This window comes from Danio rerio, chromosome 8 (assembly GCF_049306965.1).
Source record: "Danio rerio strain Tuebingen ecotype United States chromosome 8, GRCz12tu, whole genome shotgun sequence".
Lineage (NCBI taxonomy): Eukaryota > Metazoa > Chordata > Actinopteri > Cypriniformes > Danionidae > Danio > Danio rerio.
Window position 1 is genome coordinate 20,215,432 of NC_133183.1, and position 16,288 is coordinate 20,231,719.

A 16,288-nucleotide genomic window follows, 5' to 3' on the forward strand; every position below is an offset into this window, starting at 1 on the left:
GCAAAATATTCTCATTTATCTAAAACTGTACACAGTAGTTTGTCCAGACTAAAGGTCCCAGATCATCAGATAAATATAGATCAATAGTAAGTTAATCTCCTATTAAACAATGATATTGTAAAGGATGATAATTAAACCATATTAACAAAAATAACTACAAGCAAAAGAAAGCAGGTGAAAAACATTCTATGTGCGATAGTGAAAGGATGATCACGTGCACGTGGTTAACATTTAGGCCCGTGATAATCTGTTCAAAAAAAAGTAAAAGCGAAAGCGGCAACAACTGCTGCAGCAAACAAAAAATCTGGAGATCTCTTGAAAGCAGCAGGACTGTGGGTGCACGAGCACCGCTTTTTTCCAATCCATTTCAAACGATTGTACCACTTGCGTTTTCCAAGCACAGTTGTTTTGCGTAAGGAAATGGGAGCTTTTAAGCGCTCGCGGGCATCAAATCAGCTGTTCCTTACTCACACCGTGCACCTGATCATACTCTCATTCGGTATTCACCTGCTTTCTTTTGCTCGTGTGAACAGTTATCAATCATGCTGCTTCTTGGTACTAAGATCACATTTGCGCGCATATTGACAATCTTAAACTAACATTCTAATCTTTAGAGACGAGGCAGCTCTGGCATTTAAAAAAATATTTTCAACCAGCCAAAGTGGCAAAGAGGCTTGGGGGGGGGGATCTGTCTAACCCACCACAGCTGAAATCTACCTGCATTTGGCGGGCGTTAACATCAAGTTATATTTAAATTGTATTATTTATTGTACGTTTGCTCAATCACAAATTAAAAGAACACTTTGGAGGAAAAAAAATATTTATTAAACAAAAACATTTCATATGAGCTCAATATCTATGATGACATTCAGTCTTGGAGCTGAAATTCGGCAGACGTGAAGATGCTGGTTAGAATTGGGCACCGCCAAAAAAAGATCCATTTTTCAAGAGCTTGCTGTTTCAAGATGCTAGCAAAAAGGCAAACACTCAATGAATAAATTCTCCAACAGGATCCAGACTCATACCATCTGTACAGCATACACTTATTTCAGACAGACAAGCAGACTTTCTTTTTTTCCTTTCTACTTCTGTTCTTGTCATGTGCCGATTAGCTCTCTCTGCCAATTTACAGTTCATCTGGGTTTGGGCTGCCGGTTGGACACAGGAGGTGGTATAATGGAATAGGTTGTCAAGGGTGGTCTGTGTCATGGTACAGGTTTGGTGTGGAGGACGGAGAGAGGAGGGAAGCAGGTGGGATTGAGGGATGGTGGTCATTGTGCTGAATACATTAGCAGAGAGAGAGAGAGCGGTCATCAAAAGAGCAGATAACAGATGACCTACAACCACAACCTCAGCCTCTGACCCCGACCAAAACAGGCAATCACAGCTGAGAGCCAGACATCTCTCTTTCCTCTACCAAAAATGTCCAATTGAGTTTACAAAGTCATTTGTGTCACGGTTTCTTCACCTTCTTGATAGATGAGGAACTGGAGGCTGATTCTCTGCGTTTACGCTACGCAAAAAGAAACATGAAGAAAAACACATTTAAATATTTATGTGGATAACAGAGGGATTTTCTTAGAGATTCTGGTACCTGAAATATTAAATATAAATCTGAAATATTAAATATAAGCAACAATATTTTATATAAAAATAAACACTTAATTTGAGAAAATAGAAATAAATGTGGTAACAGTAGAAATGTCTTAAATATTTTGGTAGCATAAAAAAGTAAATAACATTTTAAAGCTGAAATAATAAATAAAAACATTAATATTTTATATCAAAATAAACAATAATTTCAGAAAATATAAATAAATGTGGATAACAGTGGAATATTCTAGAAAATGTTGATACAATAAAAACATGTATGCAATTTAAATCTAAAATATTAAATATGAACATTAATATTTCATATGTAAATAAACATTTAATTTTAAAAATATATAAATAAATGTGGTTACAGTGAAATTTCCCCCCAAAAATTTGTTACCATACAAAGTAAATACATTTTAAAGTTGAAATATTAAATATAAACATCAATATTTCATATCAAAATAAACATTTAATTTTAGAAAAAATAAATAAACGTGGTTAACAGTGGGATATTCTTAAAGAAAATGGTACCATAAAAAGTTTGAATACATTTTAAATCTGAAATTCTGAATAAAAACATTAATATTTTATATGCAAATAAATTTTAATGTACAAAAATATATAAAGAAATGTGGTTACAGTGGAACTGTCTTAAATATTTTGATATCATAAAAAGTTAAGACAATCTAAAATATTAAATATAATCATCAATATTTCATATGAAATTTACATTTAAAGAAATATAATTGTCGTTAAAGATTTTGGTACCATAAAAACCTTATTAAATCTGAAATATAAATATCAATATTTCATATGAAAATTAATTCTGAAAATTTTAATAAATGTGGTTAACAGAGGGATTGTCTTAAAAAATTTTACCATTTAAAAAAGTTAATACATTTTAATTTTGAAATATTAAATATAAACATCAATATTTCATAGGCAAATACACATTTGATTTCAGCAAATATTATTGAATGTGGAGATTTTCTTAAATATTTTGGTATCATAGAAAAAGTTTATACACTTAAAATCTGAAATATTAAATATAAACATTAATATTTTATATTGAAATAAATATTTAATTTCAGAAAATATAAATAAATGTGAATAACAGTGGGATTTTCTTAAAAATTTTGGCACCATAAAAAAGCTGAAATATAATCTGAAATATTTATCAATATTTCATACACAAATAAACATTTAATTTCAGCAAATATAAATGCTTTAAATGACAGCATTTTTTATTTCTTACTTGGATAAAAAGTCATTAGCTGTTTATGTAATAAAACTAAAAAACTTTTTTTAAGTGCATGACTATAAATCATAATTCCAGTGAAACTGACACTTATCAAGGGACCTGATTTTTTAAAAATTATATTTTTTATTTTCATATTAAAAAAAGAATACATGTTCCATAATATGTATGCAAATCTGTGTATTAACTAATGACCTGGCCACCATAATTTTTGACATTTATAGTGTTACAAGTTATTAAAATCATACTGGTAAGAATTCATTATACAATCTACCTAATATTACTCTGTTAAACATTTTCAATGTTTAACAATGATAAAACAGTATAAATATATGCTAGATTAAGTTTTCCACTGAAGTATGTCAATAATATAAATTACCTATTGAATAAATTAATAAATCATAGCAACACCCCAACATAAAAGTTCTCTGGGAAAGCTCACCGAGTTTGGAGTAAGTGGAGCTCCAACAACATCAATAATCTGCTCTTTGGCTTCGGTTTTGATGTCATCAGCACAGGGCCAGGATTGACTGTCCAGGCCTCCACCACTTTCGCTTTGTGGTGTGACGGCGCCCCCTGCTTTTATCAGTGCATCATAACGGTGCCGCAGCATCTGCTGTTCGTACTCACAGTTACCGTAGGCCTGCTTCAGCTCGTACACGAGGACTAGATCACTGCGCAGCTCATTAAACATCTGCACTATCTCCTCTGTGGGCATGGGGTTCAGGTCTGCACATAAAAAAAAAGAAAATTAATTATTAATTAATGAGATTTTATATATATATATATATATATATATATATATATATATATATATATATATATATATATATATATATATATATACATACATACATGCATACACATACACACACACACATACAAACACACACACACCATACACACACACACACCTTTTTTTTGAAATATTTTGCATGAATTTAAATGTATTTTCTTTCCATTTCTAAAGATGTTCTGTGACTAAACTATTATTTTAATAAATATATCTGTTTATTTAATCTTTTTTGTGTTTAAATGCACCAACACATATTACCCATCCTCAATGAGAAATGGATAAAAAATAATACAAAATTAAGTGTATTCATATATACTGAGCACTGTGTGTGTGTGTGTGTGTGTGTGTGTGTGTGTGTGTGTGTGTGTGTGTGTGTGTGTGTATTCATTCATTCATTCCCTTGTCGGCTTAGTCCCTTTATTAATCCGGGGTCGCCACAGCGGAATGAACCGCCAACTTATCCAGCAAGTTTTTACGCAGCGGACTCAATTCCAGCCGCAACCCATCTCTGGGAATGTGTGTGTGTATTATATTTTTGTAAATACAAACTTATTTTAGATGCAATTTATCGTGACTAATCTTAAGGCACAGCGCAAATTTTTTTGGAAGATTAGGAATCAAAATTCACAAATGAAATTTGAATCAACTTTTGAATCAAAAATCTTACAAATCAGGCTTAACATTTTTAAAGTGATAATTCATCCAAAAATGAATTCGCTGCAATCATTTACTCTCCGTTCACTTGTTCAAAACCTAATTAAGTTTCTTTCTTCTGAAGATATTTTGAGGAATGCTGGTTGATGGTACCTACTGAGCTCCATGGTATTTTTCCTACTATGGAAGTGAAAGGCATTTTTCTAAAGATCAACCAGCATTTGAGTGAGAGTAAAAGACGAGATATTTATCATTATTGAGCCAACTATCCCTTTCACATAGAGTTGCTTGCAGTACTATGGCTCTAAAATACTGGCGGTGCCACTGTTGTTTGTAAACAGAAGTATCGTCATTAATGGTCTATCTACAATACATAAAGTTGCATGTGGAAAAGTCACCAAAACGCTCACGTTTGTGCAACAACAGACCATTTTATTTTAATAGTCTGTGGATCCCTTTAAGGTTGCAAAACTGTTCCGAATTTGTGCCTTTTATGGGTGCCATTTATGAATGAATGGTATTGCGACAACCCTACTTTTTCCCATTCACAATTTTTAACCAAAAAATAATAATAATAAAGCGTCACTCACCGACTCCCTGCTCTGTCAGGATCTGCTCAATTGCTTTTATTTTCTTCTGTCCAACCGAACTGGGCAGCTTCATCTAAACACACAAATCACTTAGTTAGAAAACCCACAACTACCAATAAACTTTGAGTAAACTTAAGTCACGCTTGTGTGCTTGTTTCTGAATCCATGAGGTGCTGGAACTCTGGATGGAACATTAACACCTTTAATCTCAGATGGCTACATGGTAGGGTAAAAAAAGTGGTAGCAATGGAATAAAAATGGGGTCATCCTTCATTCATAATACCCCTGAAATGCACTTCAGAGAGGGCAGATCAAAACATGTTTATGCACCCAAGTCTGACTAACAGATGACCAGCCACATCTGACTCATACACTACCCCAGTACCATCCTTAATGCGTTTTATATAGAGCGACCTCCCTTCATTACTCTTTAAGAGGAATGCCTTCCTGTGGCTAGATTACTCTACCTATGACTGTGTGAATCAATCAACTGCTGGCTAATGAGAGAGAAGTTAAACGCCACAGGCTCCTGCAGCGAGGAGAGATGCTTCATAATATTCCTTGTAGATCGTTTATTAAGTAACGGATCAGGGGTCAGTTTTGTTGAAGCGTGCGAGTTGAACTTACTCTCTGGCTCCTCAGCGAAACACCAGCGGATTTGAAGTCTGGGAATTTGATGCCTGCGGTTTCAGGAACAGCCTGCCATGGGACAGACGAGATGGCATTAGAGGAGCAGTTACTAGAAAGTTGGTAAGCTGTAAATGAAAACTATCAAAGAAAATGCAAATTAAAACTACTATAAAAAGATTAAAGCTAAAAATTATGGTGATCACTACTGAAAAAACTAATTATATTAACAATGTTACCCTTCCGGCCAGGTTTCATTTGAATTGCAACATTACAGATAATTACAGGTTTTTCTGTCTCTCGTTTTTGTGGCAGCTTCTTCTTGGTGGCCTTGCGTTCAGCTCTGCGCATCTCTGTTGTGGTATCAGCGGCTGTAATGAGCTTCTGAAGATCCTGGGCTTTCTTTTCACGCTCCTTCTTACGTGTCTCAATCTTCCTCAGCTCCTGGACCAGGTATTCCTCTTCTGCCACCTACAGCAAAGAAAAAGAAGTGCAAAGTCTAAATTAGAAAGATGTACTGAAAGGCGCAGGCAGATTTTACACTTTTTTTTAAACTTTCTTTTTTTTTTTACAAATATAAGCATTTTAAATCTCTTTCCAGGTAAATTTTAAACCCTTTGTGTGGCAAATGACATACAGCGGAGAAAATAAGTATTGAACACACCACCATTTTTCTCAGAAAACATATTTCTAAAGGTGCTGTTGACTTGAAACCACAACCAAAGAAATCCATATATTCAAAGAAAACCAAAACTAATTAGTTTACAAATGAAGTTGTGTGTAATAAAATCAAATGGCAGAGGAAAAAGTATTGAAGACATGAAGAAAGGGAGATGTGAAAAGGCACTGAAAGCCCAGACAGCAGGTGAAATCTCTCAATAGTTATTTAGCAACCCTCTGCCCTACGTCATTGTAAATGACCATTTGCTGCTTCAGTCCAACATCTACATCAGCAGGATGATGATAATGAAACTACAAAGGCCATTTTAGCAAGACAATGATCCAAAACACAACCAAGGAATCTCTTTAAAATGATTTCAGTGAAAGAAAAATCACGCTGTAGAATGGCCAAGCCAATCACCTGACTTGAATCCAATAGAAAATACAAAGTAAAGAGCAATGCATGTTACTTTATTCATATGAAAAGGTGCCATGACCAAAAAAGCCTTTTATTTAGGTATTAAATACTTTTCAGTAGGACCATGCTTTCTGCTTGTGTCATTTGATTGTTATTACACAGAACTCATTTTTCAGATTTTTTTGTTTTAATTTTTATGTTTGTATTGTTTGAGTTTTTACCAAAATCTGGTTCAATTCTGTCAACAGCTCCCTTAGAAATATTGTTCCAAAAAAAAAAAAACGTGACGTGTTCAATGCTTTTTCCCCCGCTGTATTTACATACATATACATACTTGCATAGTATATCAGATGCTATTTTTTATAGTATAGTATTCTAAGGACAACTTTTGATGACGTGTCATTTTCTCACTTTTATATGTAATTTACTCAAATTTTAAATATGTCCTTCATGTATCTTTTATCTTAAATTCATTTTTATTTGAAATAATTTTACTTTTAACAAATGATTTTAGATTTATTTTAAAAATAACAGGCAGATCACGCAAAAGAAAAAAAAATCTTTTATATAAATAGTTGATAACTTTTACCTATTTAGTAAAGGGCATTATGAAAACAAAACAACTGCATTTTCAAGCACTTTTAACATACTTTTCCAACCATTAAAACATTACATTAAAATGCAAGTATTTTCAAAGTTTTTTGAGCACATCAAGTCTATTTATTTCCTCATGTAAATGTGTGTTTTTATATTCATTTAAGTACTATTATTGAATGATATGCAAACGTTTAGATAATTTATGTACAATACAATTTGTAAAGTAATATTTTGTCTTTTATAAGATATATTAAATGAAATTTACATTAGCTTTGTTTAACGTAAAAAATATATATTGTTTTGACCACTTTAAAAAAAGATCCTTTATTCTCAAAATCATTCTGCATAATTTTTTTTTTTACAAACAGGGTTTCTGCAGGTTACATAAAGTCAAATTTAAGACTTTTTAAGACCCTTTAAAGACCATTAAGAATTAAATGTTAGACTTTTTATAATTGCCACAAAAATATTATTATTATTATTATTATTTCTATTTCTTAGCGACATACTTTAATGCATCAAAACAAGAAAAGTCTAGTTGTATACACTTTTTTCAAAATAATATTTTTTTTTTTTTTAAATTACAAGTTTAACATTGTTAAATGTATTTTTATTGTGGATGTAATTACATACATACTCAAAAATATATATTTGTTGGCTTTTGGTCCAAATTGATTGAGTATAACTTCTATTCAACCTAAAGCGTTTCTGTTATGTTTTATGTCTATTTAGAAATATTATGTCTACTCCCTCTTAGTCCTGTAAATAGTTTTTGTATGAATGGAAGATAACGTAAAGGGATACATTGCTCTGTTATTATCATGAGGAACTGTGCAATTGTTTTCTTTTCCCTGGGAATTAGGGAATTTAATTGGGAGAAATTGCTGTAAAATGTCTAACAGCTATTGCAAATTGTATCTCTGCCATTAAAAAACCTAAATAGAAAACTTAAATATTAAAAAATAAGGTTTTATAACGATGGATTGTTGGTGAGTGGATGGATGTCGGCCTCATTGGGTAGTTTTGCTTGGACAGAGAAAAATTAAGACCTTTTTAAAATTATTTAAGACATACAACACAACATGTCAGTGAATTTAAGACTTTTTAAGACCAAATTTTTATTTTTGTTTTTTATTTTTTAAGACATTTAAAGACTTTTTAAGACCCTGTGCAAAACACCCTGTGCAGAAGCAGCAAAATAATGATGACTGTAATATCTGTTAGCAGATTGTGATACATGTTGGGTGTTTTTGTCTGGTCACCTGTTCTGGAGTGCGGTTGAAAAGTCTCTCAAGCTGCTCTTTTCTCCTTCTCTCATGACCAGCATCAAATATGTAGATCTTGGGCTCCGCTCCTGTTCCTGCCCGAACTTTTGTTAGTTTGCCACAAATGCAGTAATAACGTTCCTTAAGATCCTCCACAGAACGCTTCTACAATTAAAACAGTGAAATCAAAATGTTGTCAAGTTGCTATTTTATGTTCAGTACAAAAAAGAAGGAAAGGAGAAAGAAAAAGAAGAATTTACTCTGTACTGTTGGTGATCATATCGATCATGGATAACGATAAACCGCAGATCAAAGCGTTTGCACAAGTCGAACAGGTGATCAGTTTCAGCTTTTGTCCATCCGTCATCATGAAGATACATCTGATACTCCTGTTCTGAGTACACAGGCACCTGCACAGTCTTGAATCAGCAAGGAAATTGTCATTAAAAAAAAGCTTCTGGTTTAACGCAATGAACATCAAACAAGAAAAATTGTGAGGAATGAGCCTAAATTTGTACCTATTCTGAAAGTGAATACATGGTATTTTGATAGTGCATTTCCCACACACTGCTGATTTAAAACCCAAAACTATAGATTCTGCCATCATTTACTCACTGATTACAAACCTGTAGAAGTTTCTTTCATTTTATTTTATTTATTTTTATTTAACCCAAAAGAACATAATTTGAAAAATGTTAAAAACTGGTAACCTTTGACTTTCCTGGTATTTGTTTTTTTTTTTTTTACTGTGGAAGTCAATGGTTACTGGTTTCTAACATTCTTCAAAATATCTGCTTTTGAGTTCAACAGAAGAGAGAAGCACAAAAAGGTTTAAAACCACTTGAGGGTAAATAAACAGTGAGAAAAAAAATTCAGGTGAACTATAAGGTTCACATAAGTAATAAACGACTCATCTAAACGTAACTATACTTTTAGGTTTGGATTTAATTCCTTTTGTTGCCGTTGTTCCCAATGTAAGTAAAAGATTTGTTGTGGACCAAGAGAAACTAAAAACATGTTAATAATAAGTCAATAATAAGTCTAAACAAATCACTTTCTTAAAATATCTGAATGATTTTTTTGCCTGGCCATCTTATAGGCAGGAGCTTAATTTCCAGAAAATACAATGATAAACTCTTCGCTTTCACAAATGTCATTATGGCATTAACCTTGTTGAAACGAGCAAACGGATAGTCCTTCCCCTCTTCTGCTGCGCGTCTCCAGTGATGGAAGATGGCTCCATCTTTTCTGGCTGGATTAGAAAAGGGCATCCACTTCCAGGGCCGCACTTTCTTACAGCCCAGTTTGGCTTTAACTGTCCGATAGCCTTGTGTAGTGTCGCTCGGCAAAAGTGGAGGGGCATCCCGACTGAAAGAGAGAAAATTATCTTTTAATGTAACAATATCAACATCTATGGCAAAATAAGAGCTCAAACAAAAAGATTTTGATGATGGTCAAGCTGGACCAGTAGTTCGGATTTTTCTTAACCCTATTATCATTTGCATTCTTCCAAAAAAAAAAAAAAGGGTCAAGAAAAAAATGACAGTGAACGAAGGCTTTTAATATTTTACAGAACCTTTTAGTTTTAATGCTGCTTTTTTGAATTTTCTGTTCTTAAATGAACCTTGAAAACAGGGTCTTTACAAAAATGTTAAACAGCATTTGAACACAGAAAAGCCAACAAGATATTTGTTAAGCAGGAAAGAGTTACATTAAGAAGTCTGAAGGACAATGTGAAATGAAAAATTGAGTAATTCAGCATAAACGTAACTGGCAAAAATGTGTAAAATATTTTTTAATCAAATTTTAAATATCCATATTTTAAAAGTGTATTAAATTAACAATATAACTGCTTTAATTATTAAAAAGAGGTTAATAATGAGTCTTAGTGAGTTTACAAAATATCCAAAAAGAAAAGTAATAAAGCAGTGGTGTGGAAAAGGTTAAACCAATACATCTTACTTTTTGTCTGAATACAGCAAAGCGTAAACTTCCCTGTGCATTCCCTCTGGTCTCTTGAAGGTTAAAGTCTCTGTCACTTTCTTGGCTTTTTTCTAAAAGAAACACAATGTGAATTGTCTCATCAAAACATTTAATGCTGTAATACATGAAAGCATTGAGGTACAGTTGGCTTTATATTCACACATTTGCAGTGGCATAGCGCAATCTATAATCTACATCTAAATAATGTAGTCATGAGAAGCTTGTGAAACAATCCAATAAGCATTTAAACTTTAAAATTTTTGCATTTTGGATGCATAATTCCAGTGCTGAAAAAATAATACATTTGGAAAGTCAGTCTGGTTTGTTGTGGTAAAACTAATTAATGTGAAGCTTTTAAGATTGCATGATTTTGTCATCAACAGCCAAAACTGTTTTAAATAGTCTACTGTTTTATTTTTGGTCATACGGTTAACAATAAGACATTACTCGTGAATATTTTCCTTTTTATTTAGGGGAGAGCAAATGACATTTTTTATGATAAAAAAACTCATTTTAAAAGAATGTTTTAGCAGACATATAACACACAAAAGTAAAACAGCAATATAAAAGAATATAGATCTGTTATTATGTAATTGCATATTTTATCCTTTATCTTTACAAAAAAAATTTAAATGAAGGGGATGTAATGGATTATAGTATTTTTATTGATCATTAAATCAAATTGAACAATATATTTATTCTTTTAAATGATCGGTTGACACCATTTTTTGTGTGCCCATCCGCTATGCCACTGCGCATTCATCGTTCAGTGACAACTTGTGACACATTCTTAATATTGTTTACCATGCTACTTTAGACTTTTAAAGACCCTTTTAGGACCATTATGAATGACATTTTAGACTTATACGGGGTTAAGATTTTTTTTAATGGCCTGATATTATCACAAGGAATCATGTAAATGTTTTTAGTTTTTTCCCCTTAATTAAGGAATATAATTTGAGGTATTTGCTGTAAAAATGTCTAACAGCTGTTGTGAATTGTATATCTTTGCAATGAAAAACTTAAATATAAAAATAAGGTTTTATTGAGACGTATTGTTGGTCATTGGAAGGATGTCAGCCCAAATTAAGTAGCTTTACTTGGACAAATCAAGATTAAGACCTGTTTAAAACAATTTAAGACCTACAATACAGATATAGAATATAGAATTTTACAAATAATACTTTTCTAAAGATAGATTTTTAAGAAGAAAGACTGAATGTGCAAATATAAAACCAATTTATCCCAATCGTGGAAGCAACTGCAAAACGTAATCTTCAGCATCTCGGTGGTATTGGTCCTCATCTGTGACGGGTTACCTTGTCTGAGTTGATGATGTCCTTCTTACTGATGGGTCCTGAATCATTGTCTCCTCCTGCCAGCTCCAGAATATCCCTCACATCAGCACCGGTCGTCATGGTCAGGCACTAATATTATCAGAAAAAAAAATAATTATATATATATATATATATATATATATATATATATATATATATATATATATATATATATATATATATATAGAGTGAAGAAAAAAGCAAATAGAGAAAAACAAATAAACAACAAACGTCTTTGTTAGACTAGGGCTGAACAGCAGTTTATTTCACAATTTTTCCCCAAACACAAACAACAAGCCGGGGTTACATGGGAAAACCTGTTTGCTGGATCTGTTTGATCGGGTATGACATAGATAAGTAAATGAAGACTAATAAAATGAGAGTTGATAAACCTGAAATCGGAACCAATGAGCTGCGTTACCAAGCTAACATAACCTGACAGGCGGGAACTACTTTTAGAATATGTATAACTCCTAGACTTCGTTTACAATCTCTAAGTATATTAAAAGTGAAATTAAAACTTACCTGAGGAAAAGACACGTAGTCTGTTTATCTAAAATATGTCAGTTTTTATTTACGGGAGAACGTTAGCTGAATGCTATTTCGGCGGATGGAGGTCTTTTCTTCGATGGTAGTTTTCTCCGTGCTTTAGGATACAGTTGTGTACACCTCCGCCAACTATCGGACAAAAGTAGATAGTACATCAAATAGTCTTTCATATTCCCAGCCCAGTGGTCTTAGGGCGATATACTGTTTAAAAAAAAAAAAAGAAAAACACTTAAACAACACAATGTAACTCCAAGTGTTTCCTTTATTTTTTTAAGCAGTATACATACTGAGTGTGCGTGTATGTTAGAATATAATTTGACGCAAAATAAGCCAAAAATAACATTACAGTGAAATAAAACATTTATATTGTAGCAAATAATGCTGGCAAAAAATATTTGTTAAAATTTTTATTTTAAACAATTGTTAAAGAAAAGCGATTTAAATTATTTCTAGTGACTGCAAAGAAGCAACAATCCTCAGCCTTATCAAATATATACTGGAAATAAATCCTCACACATGAAGTAAAATGTGCATTTAAACACCTCACTCAAATAATACAAGAAAGTCTTCCCAGATATGACAAAGGCAAATCATTTTATTAACAAGAAGTAAACAATAGATTATGAAATTGCATTAAGGGCATTCATTCATTCATTTTCTTGTCGGCTTAGTCCCTTCATTAATCCGGGGTCACCACAGCGGAATAAACCGCCAACTTATCCAGCAAGTTTTTATGCAGCGGATGCCCTTCCAGCTGCAACCAATCTCTGGGAAACATCCACACACACATTCACACACTACGGACAATTTAGCCTACCCAATTCACCTGAACCGCATGCCTTTGGACTCTGGGGGAAACCAGAGCACCCGGAGGAAACCCACGCGAACGCAGGAAGAACATGCAAACTCCACACAGAAACGCCAACTGAGCCGAGGCTCGAACCAGCGACCCAGTGACCTTCTTGCTGTGAGGCAACAGCACTACCTACTGCACCACTGCTTCACCCGCTGGAAAGTCATCCTCTGCTTAAAACATATGCTGGATAAGTTGCCGGTTCATTTCGCTGTGGCGACCCCAGATAATAAAGGGACTAAGCCAAAAAGAAAATGAACGAATAAATGAACAATAGATTATCAGATTATTATATTATTAGATTATATAGATTAGATTATTATATAACAGCTAAAACCCAACATCTTGCATTCATAGATTAACAGATTGATAGACGGACAGACAAACTGGGATTCTTCAGTAATTCCAGCTAAATGTGTGAATCAAAAGCACCCTAAATCATTTAAAATGTGTATTACATTTTTAAAAGTTTGTAAAAACAGTTTTTATGCCATTCATAAAGCCGTGATACAGATTTGTTCACACTATTTTAAAATCATGTTTATAAAATGAATGTATCAATGACAAAGCAGTCATCAAAACACTGTCATGCAGGCTGTCTCACTGCACCTGTTGAAAAAAAATCAGTAACACTTTATTTTAAGGTGTCCTAGTTACACGTCCCACATATTTCATATTCCATGTACTTACTATATTAATTATAATTGCACTAACTATAAACCTAACCAGCATTCTAAGCCTAAGCATATACTGTAGTAAGTATTTGTAGCAAATTAACACTACTCAATAGGAATAAATACTAACTATCAAGCAAACCTTGAAATAAACTGTAATCAAACATCTAAAGAAATACAACCAAATATCATTACTGCTAAAAATGTTAAGCATCATATATTCCCGCATGGAAGTGCAGCACAAAAATAAACCTCACTCATTTCACAGTTTGACATATGACTTTTGTCCACTCTTGAATCATGAGAGGGGCAGTTGAGTTTTTGTGCGGACGTGGTCTCTCTTGGCCTCTCGTTCCCTGAGATAGGCCTGCAGCTTGTCTGCTGAAAAGCACACCACAGAGTCCGCGTGTTTGGAGGACGGATGCTCTCCTTCAATCCAGGGGTTCTGGAGGCACTCTGCTGCTGTTGGTCTTGCCCTAATGAAACATGGAGGCGCGTCAAATACTGCACATTTGAACTGGTTCAGTATGCAATTGTACTGTATATACAGTCTTGTGAAAAATTAAGGCACCCTATGAAATTTAAAACATTCAATATCTTTTGGCAGGTCTTGCAATTTGGAAAATGAAACCTCAAATGAAAAACAACATGATCAGTAGCAATAACCAAAATAAATCAATGAAAAAGCCTTCTCCCCTGCTTGTGGAGATGAAAATGAAAGTAAGACACGAACATTCGCAGATGGTCTAGTAGCCTAATTAAACATTTATAAGCTGTATTATGTGTATTATCTTAATAGAAGCTTTGAATTTAAATATGACGTGACAATGTGACGTCTTATATGAGAATGACCTCTATGGTAATTTTATGAGTTATAGAATTCTGGTAGTTCCAGTGTAAACTGATCACTAGTAGAAGACGTTTTAGTAGTTTGTTGGTCTGGATGCCCATCTCACAGCTAAAGCTGAGCCAAAATTGGGTCATGCAAGACAACGATCCTAAGCACACCAGCAAATCTACAACAGAACAAGTGAAAATGGAAACAAAATATTAAGTTGTTGCAATATTGCAGTCAAAAGTCCAGAGCTCATCCTTACTGAAATGCTGTAGCGAAAACTGTGCCAAAAAACTCCTCTAAGTGATACTAGAGACTGACAAGGTCAGTCTAATGTAAAAAAAAAAAAATGACATTACTGATAAAGTAGATCTACAGTCCTCTGAATCATTTATCAGCCATGGTTTTCTATCTTGGCTTTATTTTTGTTAAATTAATAATGACACACGGTGAGATGTCATGTGATGTTGTTAATCTGAGGTATTATCTTCCACATCTTAAGATCTACCATGGACTGAGTTCTTTATGTCATGACATGACTGTATTTATAAGCATTGAGTGTCTGTGGATTTTACCAGGCTTTGTTGCTCAGGGTGTTCTTCATGAAGTTGATGGCTCCTTCTGAGAGACCTGGGTAACAGCGACTAAACTGGATCTTGCCTTTTTTGATGTTTCGATCCCTCTCCCAATTTAAATCTGCATGGAAAGGACTGTCTGCACTCAACCTATCAGGAGAATATACGTATTAGAGGAAATGAAAGAACAATGACTGAACAATAAAGGTGTCCTATAAAATGTATCTGCATGAAATACTTACATTATAAAAGCCAAAACACCAATAGCCCAGATATCGGTTTCAGGGCCAACTCCTTGTCCTTCTAAGATTTCAGGAGCTTTAGGAAGGACAATATAACCTAACATAAAAAAGTTATCATTTAAGTAATTAAAAGTTATTATTTGTTGGTAAATTATATTGTTTTGTTTTTTATATCATATTGGTTTATTTATTTTAAGATGTTGAATAATTTGTACAGAAATGATCAGTTTTATTCAGCATTAATGCATTATATTAAAAGTAGAGAGAGTTTTTTTTTTCATAAAACTACAAATATGTAATTCCAAAACTGTTACTGTTATTTTACTGGAATCTGGTTTTAGTCCATTATTATTACTTTTTTATTTTAATTATTATTGCTTTATTATTCTTAAGCATACAATATGCACATTAGAGTGATTTATAAAAGATCATGTGACACAGAGGACTAGTAAAATGGCTGATAAAAATTAATATCTTCCATCAAAAGAATAAATTACACACCAAAATACACCTATTGGTCACTTTATTAGGTACGTCTGTCCAACTGCTCGTTAATACAAATTTCAAATTAGCCAATCAAATGGCAGCAACTCAATGCATTTAGACATGTAGACATGGTCAAGACAATCTGCTGTAGTTAAAACCGAGCATCAGAATGGGAAAGAAAGGTGATTGAAGTGACTTGGATTGTGGCATGGTTGATGGTGCCAGGCTGGTCTGAATATTTCAGAAACTGCTGATCTACTGGGATTTTTTTTTACACACAACCATCTCTAGGG

The 16,288-nt window shown here is 33.2% G+C and overlaps 2 protein-coding genes across 2 annotated transcripts in view; both read right to left on the reverse strand.

The window, feature by feature from the left end:
- Positions 1–1,076: 1,076 nt before the first annotated feature.
- On the reverse strand, positions 1,077–12,404 carry dmap1 (DNA methyltransferase 1 associated protein 1). The gene is given in 11 exon segments (NM_200255.1): positions 1,077–1,513; positions 3,297–3,583; positions 4,895–4,967; positions 5,522–5,593; positions 5,807–5,992; positions 8,459–8,626; positions 8,722–8,880; positions 9,631–9,829; positions 10,424–10,515; positions 11,764–11,871; positions 12,307–12,404. Coding segments are annotated over 10 exon segments (1,395 nt in total). The 5' UTR covers positions 11,863–11,871; positions 12,307–12,404; the 3' UTR covers positions 1,077–1,453.
- Positions 12,405–12,572: 168 nt separating this feature from the next.
- obscna (obscurin, cytoskeletal calmodulin and titin-interacting RhoGEF a) overlaps positions 12,573–16,288 on the reverse strand; it is an 80,306-nt gene continuing 76,590 nt past the window's right edge. Inside the window, exons 83-85 of the mRNA XM_073910182.1 lie at positions 15,510–15,606; positions 15,268–15,417; positions 12,573–14,333 (exon numbers count right to left, since the gene is read on the reverse strand). Coding sequence (XP_073766283.1) covers positions 14,156–14,333; positions 15,268–15,417; positions 15,510–15,606 — 425 coding nt within the window. The 3' untranslated portion in view covers positions 12,573–14,155. The remainder of the gene's footprint in view (positions 14,334–15,267; positions 15,418–15,509; positions 15,607–16,288) is intronic.